The 13,950-nt window shown below is 41.7% G+C and overlaps 1 protein-coding gene across 1 annotated transcript; it reads right to left on the bottom strand.

Moving 5' to 3' along the window:
• Positions 1 to 1,231: 1,231 nt before the first annotated feature.
• On the bottom strand, positions 1,232 to 5,597 carry LOC117407009 (diamine acetyltransferase 1-like). Its single transcript, XM_034922479.2, has 6 exons — positions 5,244 to 5,597; positions 4,963 to 5,014; positions 4,091 to 4,174; positions 2,935 to 3,036; positions 2,181 to 2,221; positions 1,232 to 2,040 (listed from the first exon to the last, which is right to left on the bottom strand). The coding sequence occupies exons 1-6, from the start codon at positions 5,307 to 5,309 to the stop codon at positions 1,870 to 1,872; spliced, it is 516 nt and encodes a 171-aa protein (XP_034778370.2). The 5' UTR covers positions 5,310 to 5,597; the 3' UTR covers positions 1,232 to 1,869.
• Between the last annotated feature and the right edge of the window lie 8,353 nt (positions 5,598 to 13,950).

Below are 13,950 nucleotides of genomic sequence, written 5' to 3'. Positions count from 1 at the left end.
GTAAGATAGAGCTATCTACTCAGCATGGACTCCAGATTAAATAGATAACATCTAGATCAGGGCTGTAGGCAGTCATGAAAAAACATGATTCACCCCCCCCCACACCCGGGGTATGCTGTCACTGTAGTCTATAATGACAGTAAAAGGTTTTGAAGATATCAGCGGGTTTTAATCTATGCACACAATGGATGAAATGCGTTTTATTTTCTGGCAAAGCAACATATAAATAATTATTAGTATGATTTTAACCGAGGTCCGTGCCTCATAGCTGGCTACGGCCTTGATCTAGACAGTTTAGACACGCAGAACAATAGAAGAAATATGGCAAAAGGAAGCTCACATCAAACCCACTGAATCAGTCCTGCCCGCTGTAGGCAGTGCTGTATCCAGTTGCTTTAGAAACACCACCGGCATCGACACAAAGGGGACCAGTGAACCTGTTTGCCGGAGGAAGTCATTAATAAAAGTGAATGGCTGCTGGGTCACGCTTTTCCTTCCCAGTCGAATCATCCAGCACATTTCAGCAAGCATGTCCAGCAGCCTGGTTCCACTGTGGATGATATTGTTAAGATGTGAAACCACAGAGCAATCGCACAGAATTCACTGAGGTTTACAAGCCACGTTAGACGAACTCTCCCATTTCATAGGCTGGGAAACAGTACTGCCTTTGCTAATACTTCCAAATGGGTTACACCTGTTTCCTGTATCAGGATAATGCATCAATTATACTAAAGAAAATAAACTGAACCCTATGTTAGTTTTTAGCTACATGTCATATCCAGTGTATATAAACAGGTAGGCTCCCCTCAACATGATCAACAACATTATGTAATCGGTACTAGTGTTATGACCCCACAGTGCAGTGAGGGGATGTGGGGATTGGTTTCCTGTTGCCTTCTATATTTTAATATTAAGAACGAGATGTGTCCCTCCTCTGATCCCACTTCTTTACTGCGGAATCCAAAATTCTGCTTAATGAACCTTGAATGAGGTGTGCACTCTGTGAGTGATCTGCTAACTTTGTATATTCATTTCAGTGTGTTATGTCCATTGTAACTGATCATGGCAACAACATAACTTTAAATTGAAATAATAAAAAGCAAAGAATATTTACACTTTAGAAGCAAGTAGCTTTCCTTTTAAAAAAAGAACCTCTTTTGTGTGATCTACAACTGGCCAACCCCATTGTAGCTGGCAGAGTAGTAATGACATTCCCAGAGCAAGACTCTACAACACTTACATTTTTATTAAAACAGAAACACATCAAAAAAAACAAACAAACACCACATTACTTGACATCATTCAAATATATGTAAACAGATTTTAAAACAGCTACTAGCTTTGAAAACATGTCACGTGAACTTCTAATATGGATTATCTCTTCATCCTTGTGGTACATTTCCTTCCCTCAACAACAACGTGTCTTGATCAAAAAATTAAACACCAAAAAAAAATAAAACAAATATCACTTTTAGTTACCAAGTTTGCCAACTAAACGAAGATGCTTATTAATTTGATTCGGATCTGATGGGCATTTAAAGTTCAAGACCAGCAGTTTGATCAAGGGCGTGTGCTCCTGCTGATGAGGTGGATTCTGGTGTTTAGCATTGAATTTGCAGGAGCTTACACAGTACGGGGATAGAAACTAAAGCAAAGCTTCCCCTGAACGACGCAGCGTTAATACGTCACAAACTACTTTTAATAAAGCTTTTATCAGACCTGTTGCCAAATACATCACAATTAACAAAAAAACTAAAAAACATATGTCAAGTACAAAGACTTGTTGTGTTAACCTATCAGGTTAAATACTAGACAGAACCTGCAGAGTCACAGCAGGTATCTGAATTCCCTGCTCCGCGCGGCCAGCCCTCACTCCTTGGAAGACATCTTCACCAGGTACTGCTTATCAATCTCGAAGAGCCGCCAGCCTTCCTCCGAGGACAGGTCAGAGGCGCCGCGTCGCTTGTAGAACTCTATGGACGGCTTGTTCCACTCCGCCACTATGAAGTGCATGCTGCTGCAGCGAGTCTTCACCGCAGTCTGCCAGACAAGCAAATTGAACATTCACATACATACAGAGACACACACATAAATACTATAGAATATCACATGCATGTGGATGGTGAAATATACATGTGTTCCAAACAATAATAAACACACATCAGAGAGAACAGACTTACGTGGCTCAGATGCTTCAGGATCTTGGAGCCCATTCCGTACCCTGTAAGATAAACACAAGCATTACAAACACAGGCACATAGCGCTCTCCTGTACAGGGAGAACGGCAGCGATGCAGGCCCTGCTATATACAAGCTTTAATAATTTCGCTGGATCGTCACTACACACCCTTTACTTACTGAAAGGGCTGTTAGCATTTCGGATGTCCGCACTCAGAACTTCTCCGTCTCTATTTTGTATTTGTTGATTATGGAGGTTTAAGAGTTTCGACCTCAAGTGGCCGTCCTCAGCCTTTAACGTTTTCCCCAGCGAGATACTTATACCCAAACAATACAGTTAATTAAATACCGTAACACAAAACAACTGCATTTAAATTAGAGATACGTCACAAAACAAATAGTTCTAATTAATACATGTTCCCCACCTAAATGAATCATGAACGGGCTATAAGATAATCCAGTGCAGACTCCCTGGCAGACCACAGCATTACCAGCAATGTCAACCCAATGGATTTGGAACATATCAGTATTACTGCACAGTGATCCAGAGCTGGCACACGCCATGGTGTGCACTGGGGCATACCACTGGTATGTGAAATATGAACACTGTGGTACCATTCAACGTGCCCTACGCTGCAATATTAGTCCCCAAGTACAGAACCTCGGCATTGTGTTGCCGCTGGAAGATCATCCTGTAAGAGAGTCAGATATAAATCTGATGTAAGAAACACATTTACAAACAACGCATCATACATACCTCTGTATTCTTTCATTACATAGAAATCTTCCAGGTACAGCAGCTTTCCAATCCAAGGGTCGTATGTGAAGTAGTACATAGCAAATCCAACCACAGTGTGTCCTGCATAAACAGAGGAGAAGATCATATTAAAACTAAGGTCCCCTGTGGTCTTCGACCTGCACCCACAGCGAGTGAAACAGCATCTCACAGCAAGCGCCCATGCATGGTTTGAGCAGATAAGTGCCTCCCATGATACATCCTGTAGCTCAGTTTATCAGGCCAGTATTCACGGCATGTGGGATACCATATACCATGATGGAGTGCTGTCTATGGGTATTGTATTGTCTATGTGAAGTAGAATAGCATTTGGGCTTATAAACTTCAATAACCCAGCCACTTAGAGGACAGTCACCATGACCTAGACACCCTCAAGAACTTGTGCTAAGGAATGTCCTTACCAAGTTTAATTACAATTGAATGAGAGGTTCTTGTGATAAAGGCAAAGATAGCATGGATTACCTCAATAAAACCTAAATAAACAAATCCAGCAGCACTGATGAAGACACAAAAGCCCAAACACGTGTCCTCTGTACCAGGAAGTTTACAAAGTTGTATCCAGATCTCATGATGGGGTGTTTGTGTATCAATGGAAACTTGTGTTCATTGGCCTGGCTGGCATTCTGGGCTCACAGAAAGCCTTGGAAGCAGTGTTTGGTACTGGGGGCGCTCTTGGTGGAAGAGAGCCCACATGCAAGTTCTACAGTGTGTTCGGATTGTGGGAGTGGCTTGTGTCCCGCAGTGGCCTTACCTTAGTTCTGATCATGCATCTTACTGAGTAACGCATCTTTCAGTTACCTCCCCGCCCACCCATGTACACGCCAAGGGCCATGTACATGGCAAAGCTAGAGACTGTAACCTGAAGATTGGGGATAAATTGGAGAGAATACATTTCAACAGGATTAGACAGTGCAGCAGACAGGGTCAGCACTTTCGAACCAACACGTTTCACACAGCAGCAAAGGACAGAAAGTGAATGTCATTTTTTACTAGAATAAATTAAATGAAGCACATTTTAGTGCAATGTTTTCCTGGTTTCACATTCACTTTTTTTTTTTTTAATATAAAACAGGGAAGAAAAGAAAAGATTTTAATAAATTGCTTTAGATTGATTTACCCTCTGAAGACTGCTGCTCATTTGGTACTTCTGCAACAACACAGTGGTAGAATGGGTGTTCTCCAAAACCATCATCAAGAAGATCTGTAAAATAAAACAAGGCATGCTGTTGTATATTACATACATATATAACTAGGGGTGCAGCCTGTCCCTGTTTTCCATGCATCGTCCCGGTTTTGAGGACAGTGTCCCAGGAATTCAATATGCCTTCCCAGGACACTAAATGCCAGCACCATAAACCGAGCAGAAGTTAGAAAAACCAGGATACAATATTACTGCAATAGACGTGCACTATGAATTGGTTGTCAATACTATAGTAGCAATATTATCAATGTTTCCTATTGGATGAATAGAGGATTTCTAAAGAGAGTTTACACTTTTAACAACCCCTCTTCCGTTCAGAGGACCTTTTTGCTGCATCTCATAACAAAAGCCCATGCACAGTCCTATTAATACAGAGTTTCCCTAAGACATGCCTTTGACAGTATAATTACAGTAAGGTAAAACTATAAGTTTCTTATAGAGTACTAGTGTACCTTAGAATTTTGACTCACAGTTTAAGTTAAAGTAAATTACATTGAAGAAAACAAGCGTATTATTATTATTATTATTATTATTATTATTATTATTATTATTATTATTATTATAAATTCGTAATTAAGTATTTTAGCTTCAGTATTATAGCTCGACCAATCAGGCGACTCTATAAGTCACATCACCATAGAATGTTGAAATTACATCTTGTCACATGATTATAAGGATGTAACCTTTATTAATCCGACCTATCAGCGGCCAGAACTCATAACTAGGTCACCACGTACACTTCGTGAAATTGTTTAACTGTACTCATATTTTTTAACAAAATACCTTACCCTTTTCAGTTAATATAACCTGATCTTCCATTTCTTCAAATTTAGCAAGTTCCTGGGAAAATAAAAACACATTAAATAAACAACTATTAAATAAAAAAAATGAAGGGAAGCGTAATGCATTTATTACATTTTAAAAATAAACACAGTTGTGTTCAAGTTACACTCGTGTGAAACGTAGAAAGTGTATTTGTTTTTAATGTCATTTCTGTTGATTTTCATCAACATGTTGCTTGTCTATTACATACAGTGCGTTTATGGAAAAGGCAAGCGTAGACACTTGCCTTTATGAGTCGCAGTATGTCTGACACGTCCTTGGGCTCGGCTTTCCGTAATATAAAACTGGCCATTTTCTTCTTTTACTCTTTTTTCCTTTTCTGACAAGTCCCCTATAGTTGAATAGTAGTAAGACGTGTTTCTTCATTCGGTTCCCAGGGGGTTACCCTCCGCAGTCAGTCTGGGATCCTGACCCAATGTAAAACGATAGCATTCAAGATCCGCCGAGCTCGCTGTCTGACTGGACCGTCGGACCGACTTCAACCTGTTTACTGTTTATTATCCTCTGCTTCGAGCAACTACTTCCTAGTGACGCAGCCAGGTCGACCAATCACAAGGGGAGTTCAGAATAACGCCGCACTGACCAGCTGATGTTATTGTGTCTCAATGATATGGCCAATTATTATTATGATTGTAATATAGCCGTAGCATACCTCCTGGTGGCTCGTTTATATAAATTGTCATTCAGGAAAGCGTTCTTTCTCCTGCTCGTTTTATATGGTACACATAGATAATGGAGTGTCCTTGGTCCTTCGGTAAACACAGCAATGGTTTGTTTATATACACAAGGCAGAACTGCTGGCTGCTGGGAAGCGGGTTCATTTGTTTGTGTCACCTAGGGGTCTCTGGTATAGGCTAGCCGGTGCGGTTTGCTGGTCTGCTATGTGTTCAGATGAATTACAACACCCCATTGCTTCCGTTGTTTTGTTGTGCATATGAAATCAAACCACTGGAACTGCAAATCTTGTCAGAATAAAAGGCAGTCTAATTTAATTGGTTTAATAGGCCACACACGCAATACAAACGCATGAGACTTTTTATAAGTTGTTTGAGTTGCCTAATTAAAACACAAAGTGCCAGTCTAAGTTTTTTTTTTTTTTTTTTTTTTTTTACAAATGAGTACCTATTGTTTCTGTTGTTTCTGATTACTGAGCGAAACTTGAAATTCTCATATTGCATGCAGGATAGAAATTGATTTTGCACACTATGGTATATGGAAACGCCTTGTCTCCAGTGTAAAAGTAATGCCACGTTTCCATTTACACCATGAAACTCCCTCGCATCTCCTGTCAGTATCACTCTGCAGTAGGAGGGGGGGTTTGGTTCCAGTTTTGTTCCTATAGGTGAAAGTGCCTGTAGTTATTTTACCCCAGGACAGTGCAATGCCTTGCTTGTAAACCTCAGTGAATTCTGTGCGATTGCTCTGCGGTTTCACATCTTAACAATATCAGCCACAGTGGAACCAGGCTCCTGGACATGCTTGCTGAAATGTGCTGGATGATTCGACTGGGAAGGAAAAGCGTGACCCAGCAGCCATTCACTTTTATTAATGACTTCCTCCGGCAAACAGGTTCACTGGTCCCCTTTGTGTCGATGCCGGTGGTGTTTCTAAAGCAACTGGATACAGCACTGCCTACAGCGGGCAGGACTGATTCAGTGGATCTGATGTGTTTTTGCCAGTTGTTAGACTTGTCTCTACACCCCCCTGTGAATATGTGTGGAGAGACACTCACCGAGATTGAATAGATGCGCTACTGTGTCATATTCAAGTTCTGCTATATTACAAAAAAAAAAGCACATTGTATTCTTATACTGATAACAGTTTATCGGTTTATAGGGAACACCCACAGATTTTTTAATTTTTTTTATTTAGTGTGTCCAATTATTTGACCCCTGATTTTCTCTGCATTGGAATGTCCAATCATTTGTATGCCGGTGTCCGCTGTGAGCTCACTGGGCATCTGGCCGACAGGGTCCACTGTAGAAACAGCCCCTGCTGGTTTTGCCTCCCTAACCCACGGTAGTGTCAGTATGTGTACACACATGTACAAACTAACAAGATACAAGGGAACACCCAGTCTTGTAATGTTTCAAGGTGAAATCAACAGCTTTGTTTTTTGTACAGCAGACATTGTTTTATCATACTGTTCTTCAAAGAACTCCTCAACAAAAACTAAAGCATTGGCCAGTAAAACTCGAGGGTTTGAACATCTAGAAGGGCTGCAAGCTTGCACTAGAAGCTTAAAAAGCTTTGAAAAAAGATCTACATTATGTTCGATATTATATCCTGGGCAATTTAATACAGACATAAGGGACATATTAAACAGATTTGTAAATAGATATTGAGAAAAAGTGTACAATGAGCACAGATGAGAGCCTGATGAGCACAGAATCAGAGGAATCAGAGGTCTCACTTCTGACAACCCATCTGAAAACCTATTTCAAGGTTGTGTATGTTTTTCATATTTATCTGAACTTCGTCTTTATCTTATTAAAAGCGGGGTTTCAACAAAGGGGCTTGCAGATACACAAACGTTCAGGGGGTCTGCTGCAGCAAACAAGTCTGGGGAAAGAGACTAGCACCAATCAGCTTCTAGAACACGGGGTACACGCATTGATTTCAGGTTTTATTGTCTTTGTGAATTCCCCCTTGTGTGTGATTATTGTATCATCCTGTAGTTCTCTCTGATTATCACTGAACAGATTGCTTCCAATCGTCGGGTGGACCTTGTTCCCCTGGCTATCCAGTGATTACATGATTACAGAAGCAAAGTCGGAAAATAATTGCAGTTCCTGTGACCCGCAGGCTCTTACTGTGGCTGCACTGCATTTGTATTGCAGGCTGTTTCAATGTCTTGGGTTACAATTGCAGCTGAGCAATTTCTTATCGTAAGGTTTTTTACAAACATAAATGTAGATCATAGCTAGTCACTTACTGTCCTTTACAGGTAACAAAACCTCACAAAATAAATATGATCTGCTTTGTTTTGCCAGTGGTTACCCCGCTTCCCATTCTAACCCCTCTACACTGATCCTCCACTGTTCAAATATGTCAAAACTATTTTTAACATGCTCGAGGGCACTGCACCTTAGAGGTCCTTTATCTACCTGTGCCCACACCCTACGAACCACCACTATTTTCTAAAATGTTTTTTTATATATATTTTGGACTGGATCGCTTAGGCTCATCCAAACAAGCGTGTGCTGTGAAGCTGCGCTCCAGGCTTTTACACACCAGCCTGAGGAAACCATGATCAAAATCAGCTTCGTCAGCTGGTCATCACTACAGAACCAGAACACAGAAATATCCACCAAAGCTAAAGTACAGTGAGTGATACCACAGGTCACAGGAGGATGGGGCAGCAAGGGATCGGTCTATTATTACAAAAGATACAATGTTCTGTAACACTTGATTGCACTTAGTGAGACACCCGCAGCCTGTGGGTTTGGGCTGCAGTCAGAGGTTGAAGTGTATTGAGGGGCATTGCCGGATTCAATGCGTAGGACTGGAGTCCAATAGGAGAGATTAGCCAGGATTGTACTAGAACAGACACACCTCCTTTGCCAAAATCTACAGGGGAAAGTGTGGTCCGAAAGTGTGAATTTGTGATATTGGTGATGTTCCTAAAACAGCAATCTAATCACTGGGGGGGTGGGGGGGTTACATTCCAGTAGTTCACTCATTATTAATGCCCACTGTTCTATGCAAACAACACAGGCTCTGACACAGTCTGTGATTATCCTAAGAACAGGACCGTATGGGTTGAGTAACGGCTCTCTCATTCACACTTTCCTTGAGTAATCCCTTTTCTCTTCTGGGGGCAGCCTGTTTGTAATGACTCAGGAACGTGTGCAGGTTCTCCTCTAGTTTCTGTTTCTGTAATGCTTTGTGAGTCTTGTAATTGCATTTTGACAATGACTGGATTTAACCAGTATATCAAAACCAAATCCCCAAATAACATTGCTCTCTGTTGTGTGTTGTGCAACAATCAGTCTGCAATCTGAGATGCATACCTTAATGGTACTTCCCTTTTTTAACTGATCAGTTTCTAAATATCTCTGTAGTTCCCCAGAGAACTGACCTGCAAGGCATGAAAAGAAATCTGACTGTACCTCCTGTCTTACGAATGCTTATCCATGCTGTGAATAAGCAATGAGCATGCTTTCACTGTGCTTTATTAAGCTTTGCAATGCCTAAAGAATCCTCTGAAATGCGTGCACTGCACACAGGTAATACTATCGGACTGGGCTGGGAGAGATTCAACTCCAGCACAACAGTAAATGCACTTGTGGTTTCAGTCTGGGATTGGGTAATATACGTAGAAAAGAAATACTTCTTTTTTTCTTCACCACAGCAATGCTCATGTGACTACGCTAACACAAAGTTCACATGTTAAGAGAAGTCCTCATCGTCAAATCAGCTGCAGACACTTTGTATAAATGCAGCAGAGCATAAGAAAATATCCCCTGCGTTACAGTAACGTCAGGCCATCTTACTGAATTACTTCAACAATATGTGTGTGTGTGTGTGTGTGTGTTGGGGGGGGGGGGGGTTGGGGGGGCTGAAACGGTTATTAGAAAATATATCCAATATCTTTGTTCAGAAGGCCTGATGAGCTGTAACCTTTGACCATCTAACCAGCTCAGAATGAGGGGGCCCGGGGTGTGTAGGATACAATAATCAGGCTTCTGTTAAACGTTAACAACAGTGACTTGTGCTGCCTCTTAAGAAACTGGGTACAAATGTATTATATTAGCTACGTAATGCGCGGCATGTTCATTTACTGCAGTCCGACGTTACTAGGGTTTGGAATGATTTCCATCACACACAATTCTTTTTTTCTTTTTTTTAAGTGCATTTTTTTACTTTTTGACTTCACCCACACTGTGAGAAACTTGAAGGCCAACAGGGTGGTCATCTCGAACAGCGTTGTGGGAGGCTGCTGTTGAACCGAGAGACGGCCTTTAACAGGGTGGTCATCTCGAACAGCGTTGTGGGAGGCTGCTGTTGAACCAAGAGACAGCCTTTCCAAAACTGTCTGCCTGTTTTCATATCAGGATGATGATGGACAATGAATGCATTGGGCAGGGGTGACCAAAGCTGGTCCTTATGCAACCGGGCCGAAGCTGGGCTTGAACCGGCGACCACGCACAGCGCAAGCGAGTGTCTTAACCACTGTGCAAAAGAGCCGGGCGTGTCTGCATTCGTGATGTAGAGCTCCTAACCTCATCTCATCTCACCGACAGGGAACAGGACAGAATCCGTAACAGCAGCGTATCACACAACACTTCACATTACATTTACAAGCCTGCTCGAAATTCCAGTTAAACCTCCATCCAGGGGGGGATCGGAGGGACACTTTAACACTTAAACCCTTAAATGACTAGACAGGCAGATGACCAGTTTCATTGTGACTGCTATGAATGCGGGTGTAATGGCGGTCACATGCTTGCACATTTTCTATCTACATTATGCTTGACCTCAGCAAACGTTACTCACTTAGAAACGCTGTACCCAAGGACAGACAGGAAACTGATACGTAAGACAGTGCTGTGGTGGTATTTCACATGTCCAAACAACAGGAAAAGCAGTGACAGTAATCACAATACATTGTACAAACTGCACTGAAGTTGTACACATTCAGCACTGTAAGGGCCATGTTTGTAAGCAAGTACTAAGACAAAGCCACAACACATTTTAGAAGTGTACTACTACAAGAAAAAAATGAAGGACAAATGAATGCACTAGCTTCAAGATACAGTCAACAGTCTTCATACTGGTAGCTTGTCGCTGGAACTGGTTTATTCAGAGCGATCAAGCAGAACATTTCAAAGGCACAGTACATTTGCAGGGTACTGCTGCAGTCTTCCCAAGTTGCTCCAATGCTTGTACTGTACTTTACGTACCTGTTGTGGACTCAGTGAAACTCACACACTGATTCATCTGTGCAACGGTACTTAATCACACCAACGGTTAATGCTAACTTACACATACATCCTGCCTCGTGGGCTCAGAACCAGAACTTATATAACCTGGCTTAAGTGCATGTGTAGTGCCCCTGCCCGCCACTCACTCCCCAGCTGACCATAACAAGCGATTAGTAAGAACGTGGATTAGTAAGAATGAGGATTTCGCGGACATGTTTAAACATTAAATAAACCTAAGCAGACAGTATTTCAGAACACTATAAAGCCTAAAAATAGTGATACTTGCTTCCTTACTAAAACAGAGTGCTGGCATTTGTTAAAGGCGAGTATGCAGCATCCCTCTGCAGTTGACTTGCCCATACATTGAGACTGCACGTCAGCATCCACTGAATTGGTTGGAAGTTAAGGCAAAGCTTTGCCAAGTTATACAGATGTGGAAATCGATTAGAAACAGCCCAAAAACTCGGTTACACAAGGGCATCTGGCATACTTTAATAAAGTCAATGTATGCAGCACGTTCGTTGTCATGTTATTTGTCCCATCCACTCATTTATTTTATTAGTACCGAGTCAAAACAAAGAAGACGTGGCTATTCGGGTCTAAAATTCAAACTGTAAGCAGCAGGTTGAAGCGAGGTGGCTGTGCTGGATCGTTTTAGTACTGATTTAACTTGCAGACAGGAATACTTCTTGTCTGCGCTGACTTTCCAGTTTGGTTTCTGAAAGCTGTTTATTTTACGTTCTGTTCAGCAGCCTCTGTAGTAGACTTTTGTTTAATGTGTCATTCTGAAGCTAAATAGCGATCGATCGTATTTTCTCCAAATACACATTAAGATATGGAAAACAATTACCTCAGTCTGCATGTAGCTTATTTGGGAAATATCTTGAAACGATCATCAGCCGAAATATACTTTGCTTTCTTTGTCGTCCATTTCTACTATTTTACCTCCAATGCTGAAAACTAGATTTTAGCAACCTAAATCAAAACAATGCAGCACCAACCTTGTCCCACCCCCTACTGCACAGTACTACAGATCACATAAAAGCAGTAAAGACGCACTGATAGGCTGATTTAAACGTTGTAATTTGAATAGTAAACAAGAACGTTAACTGCTTTGGAGAATTTATTTTGTAAATGTTACTTGTGGACATTTTTTGTTTGTTTTAAGTGCAATGCACACGGGACGGCGAAGGAATAAAAATGGACTATCTACAGACGGAAGACGTAGTTTGCGTCAGTTGCGTTGAGCAGTAGTTAATTTAAACAAGTTTTTTTTCCCCTCTCCGTACTTGTTTGTATGCATTGGCCCCTAAGAGGTGAATTTCGCGGTGACCACTCAATTTCACGATTTCCGCGAAATCCGCGAAATCGCGAATTAGGTAGGTCCCTATTCATCACACACTGATTGATGGGGCTTCACTTCTACCAAGCACAGAAGTGAGGGGACAGCCCCAGAATCCTTTCACTAATGGTCTGCTCAAATAGTTGGAGAACCGGAACCAATCTGTGGTGCTGTATCTCCCTGTAAAGGAGGGGGTCCTCAGCTCAGGCCACTAGTGAAATCCTGGACCAGAACTATCCATTCACTCGATTACTGTATGACTGCCTAATCAAGAATGGTGCTGTTATCTCGCTTCTTGAATTAACAAGGATAGCTTTGAGGATAGGTATGCTGTGTGCCAGTATCATGTAGTATTTATAAAACAACACCAGTTAGTGTTCTATTGATGCTATTAGATTGTTTAAAATAGAGTGAATTCATTTAGATTACATCGTGCATAGTTACGCAAAGAAAAGCATGCATACACTTCAACACACATTTCAAAAGGGCTTATCCTACACAAACCCTTCAGAAACAAGTGGTGCTTGTTGTTTTGCCCAGAACATTGGAGTTGAATGTGTTAGCAGTCTAAACAATGAGCATTAATCAGGAAGCTGTGCAAGTGGGTGCATGCCGCGTCTTTGCTGGTCCGTCTAATCATTGGTTAGTGCTCTGGTGACTGCAGTGCATGTGTTGGGCTGTTCACTTTAGATGGGGAGTGAACTCCTTCAGCCATGGAGTCTGCCAGTTTTACTCGTCATTTGCCCCTAGCATGTTCGATAGCATGTGGATCGGTAAATGAGAACCATGGAGGCCGCATTACTTATAAATACGTTTGTTTTTACACTTTGTGTTGCTGTGGCACACTATTTCTATTATTCATGTCCCTTTTCTTATGCAGGAAGGTGATTTCCATGCAGGGTTTTGAATTTCCAGCTGGGTCATCGATCCCCCTGCTTCTCCTGGGTTATTTTAAAACACACCCCATTTTTCCCAGGGCCCTGATGCAACGGCAGGTTCAGGTCTCAATCAGATGGGGTTTCGTGCCCGCTGCCTTTGTTAATGGATCTGTGGAAAATATCTTGCAGATGGTAACCTGAAAGGGAAGGATTTTTTTTTTTTTTTTTTTAGTGTAAGGTTGATTTATTTATAAATAAGCATCCTTCCTTCCTCCCTTCCCGTGAGACATCAGCAGTCCATCTGCAGTTGCAAGATCAAATAAAACACCAGCGGAAGCTTTCACATTCCTGACTATTGCAAATTGGAAGCCCATGCTGTAATGGTTTTCCACCATGTCAAGGTCAGCCCTTGTTTCTCCCATGGCTGTGCTGTGCAGGAGTGGTTTGTATTGGTGGAGGATGCTAATTTGCCTGTGGTGGAGAGTTCCATTCCTGTTTATTCGATCTCCTCCATCATACAGCACGACAGCGGTCAATGAGTACAAGCTGCTGAGGTTTAAACTGCCCGGGGAAGCAGCAACGTCCCTTTCCTCTTGACTTGTTTTTATTTGTATTCATCTCAAGATACCTTTCCATCAGTGCGGTTTCTGTTGGGTATTTACACAGCAGGATTTGAAAGAGCTGGCCTGTGCCTGGAACTGCAAATTGGAGCTTAGTTCATCTGCTCTGTTTATACAGATCAGTTCATTTCAGCAATTAAAATAAAATAAAAGCAGGAAATACAGG

Source organism: Acipenser ruthenus, chromosome 8 (assembly GCF_902713425.1).
Source record: "Acipenser ruthenus chromosome 8, fAciRut3.2 maternal haplotype, whole genome shotgun sequence".
Classification (NCBI taxonomy): domain Eukaryota; kingdom Metazoa; phylum Chordata; class Actinopteri; order Acipenseriformes; family Acipenseridae; genus Acipenser; species Acipenser ruthenus.
The sequence above is the reverse complement of the archived record's forward strand: the minus strand, read 5'-3'. Positions and strand labels throughout refer to the sequence as shown.

What these genes read in the sequence shown, in the direction of transcription:
- LOC117407009 (XM_034922479.2), bottom strand. Translation starts at nt 5,309, where the DNA reads ATGGCCAGTTTTATATTACGGAAAGCCGAGCCCAAGGACGTGTCAGAC. An exon ending in TGAGCAGCAGTCTTCAGAGG is followed by an intron (nt 3,037 to 4,090) that starts GTAAATCAATCT and finishes CTGTTTATGCAG; the next exon opens with GACACACTGTGGTTGGATTT. An exon ending in TGTAATGAAAGAATACAGAG is followed by an intron (nt 2,222 to 2,934) that starts GTATGTATGATG and finishes TTTATCTTACAG; the next exon opens with GGTACGGAATGGGCTCCAAG.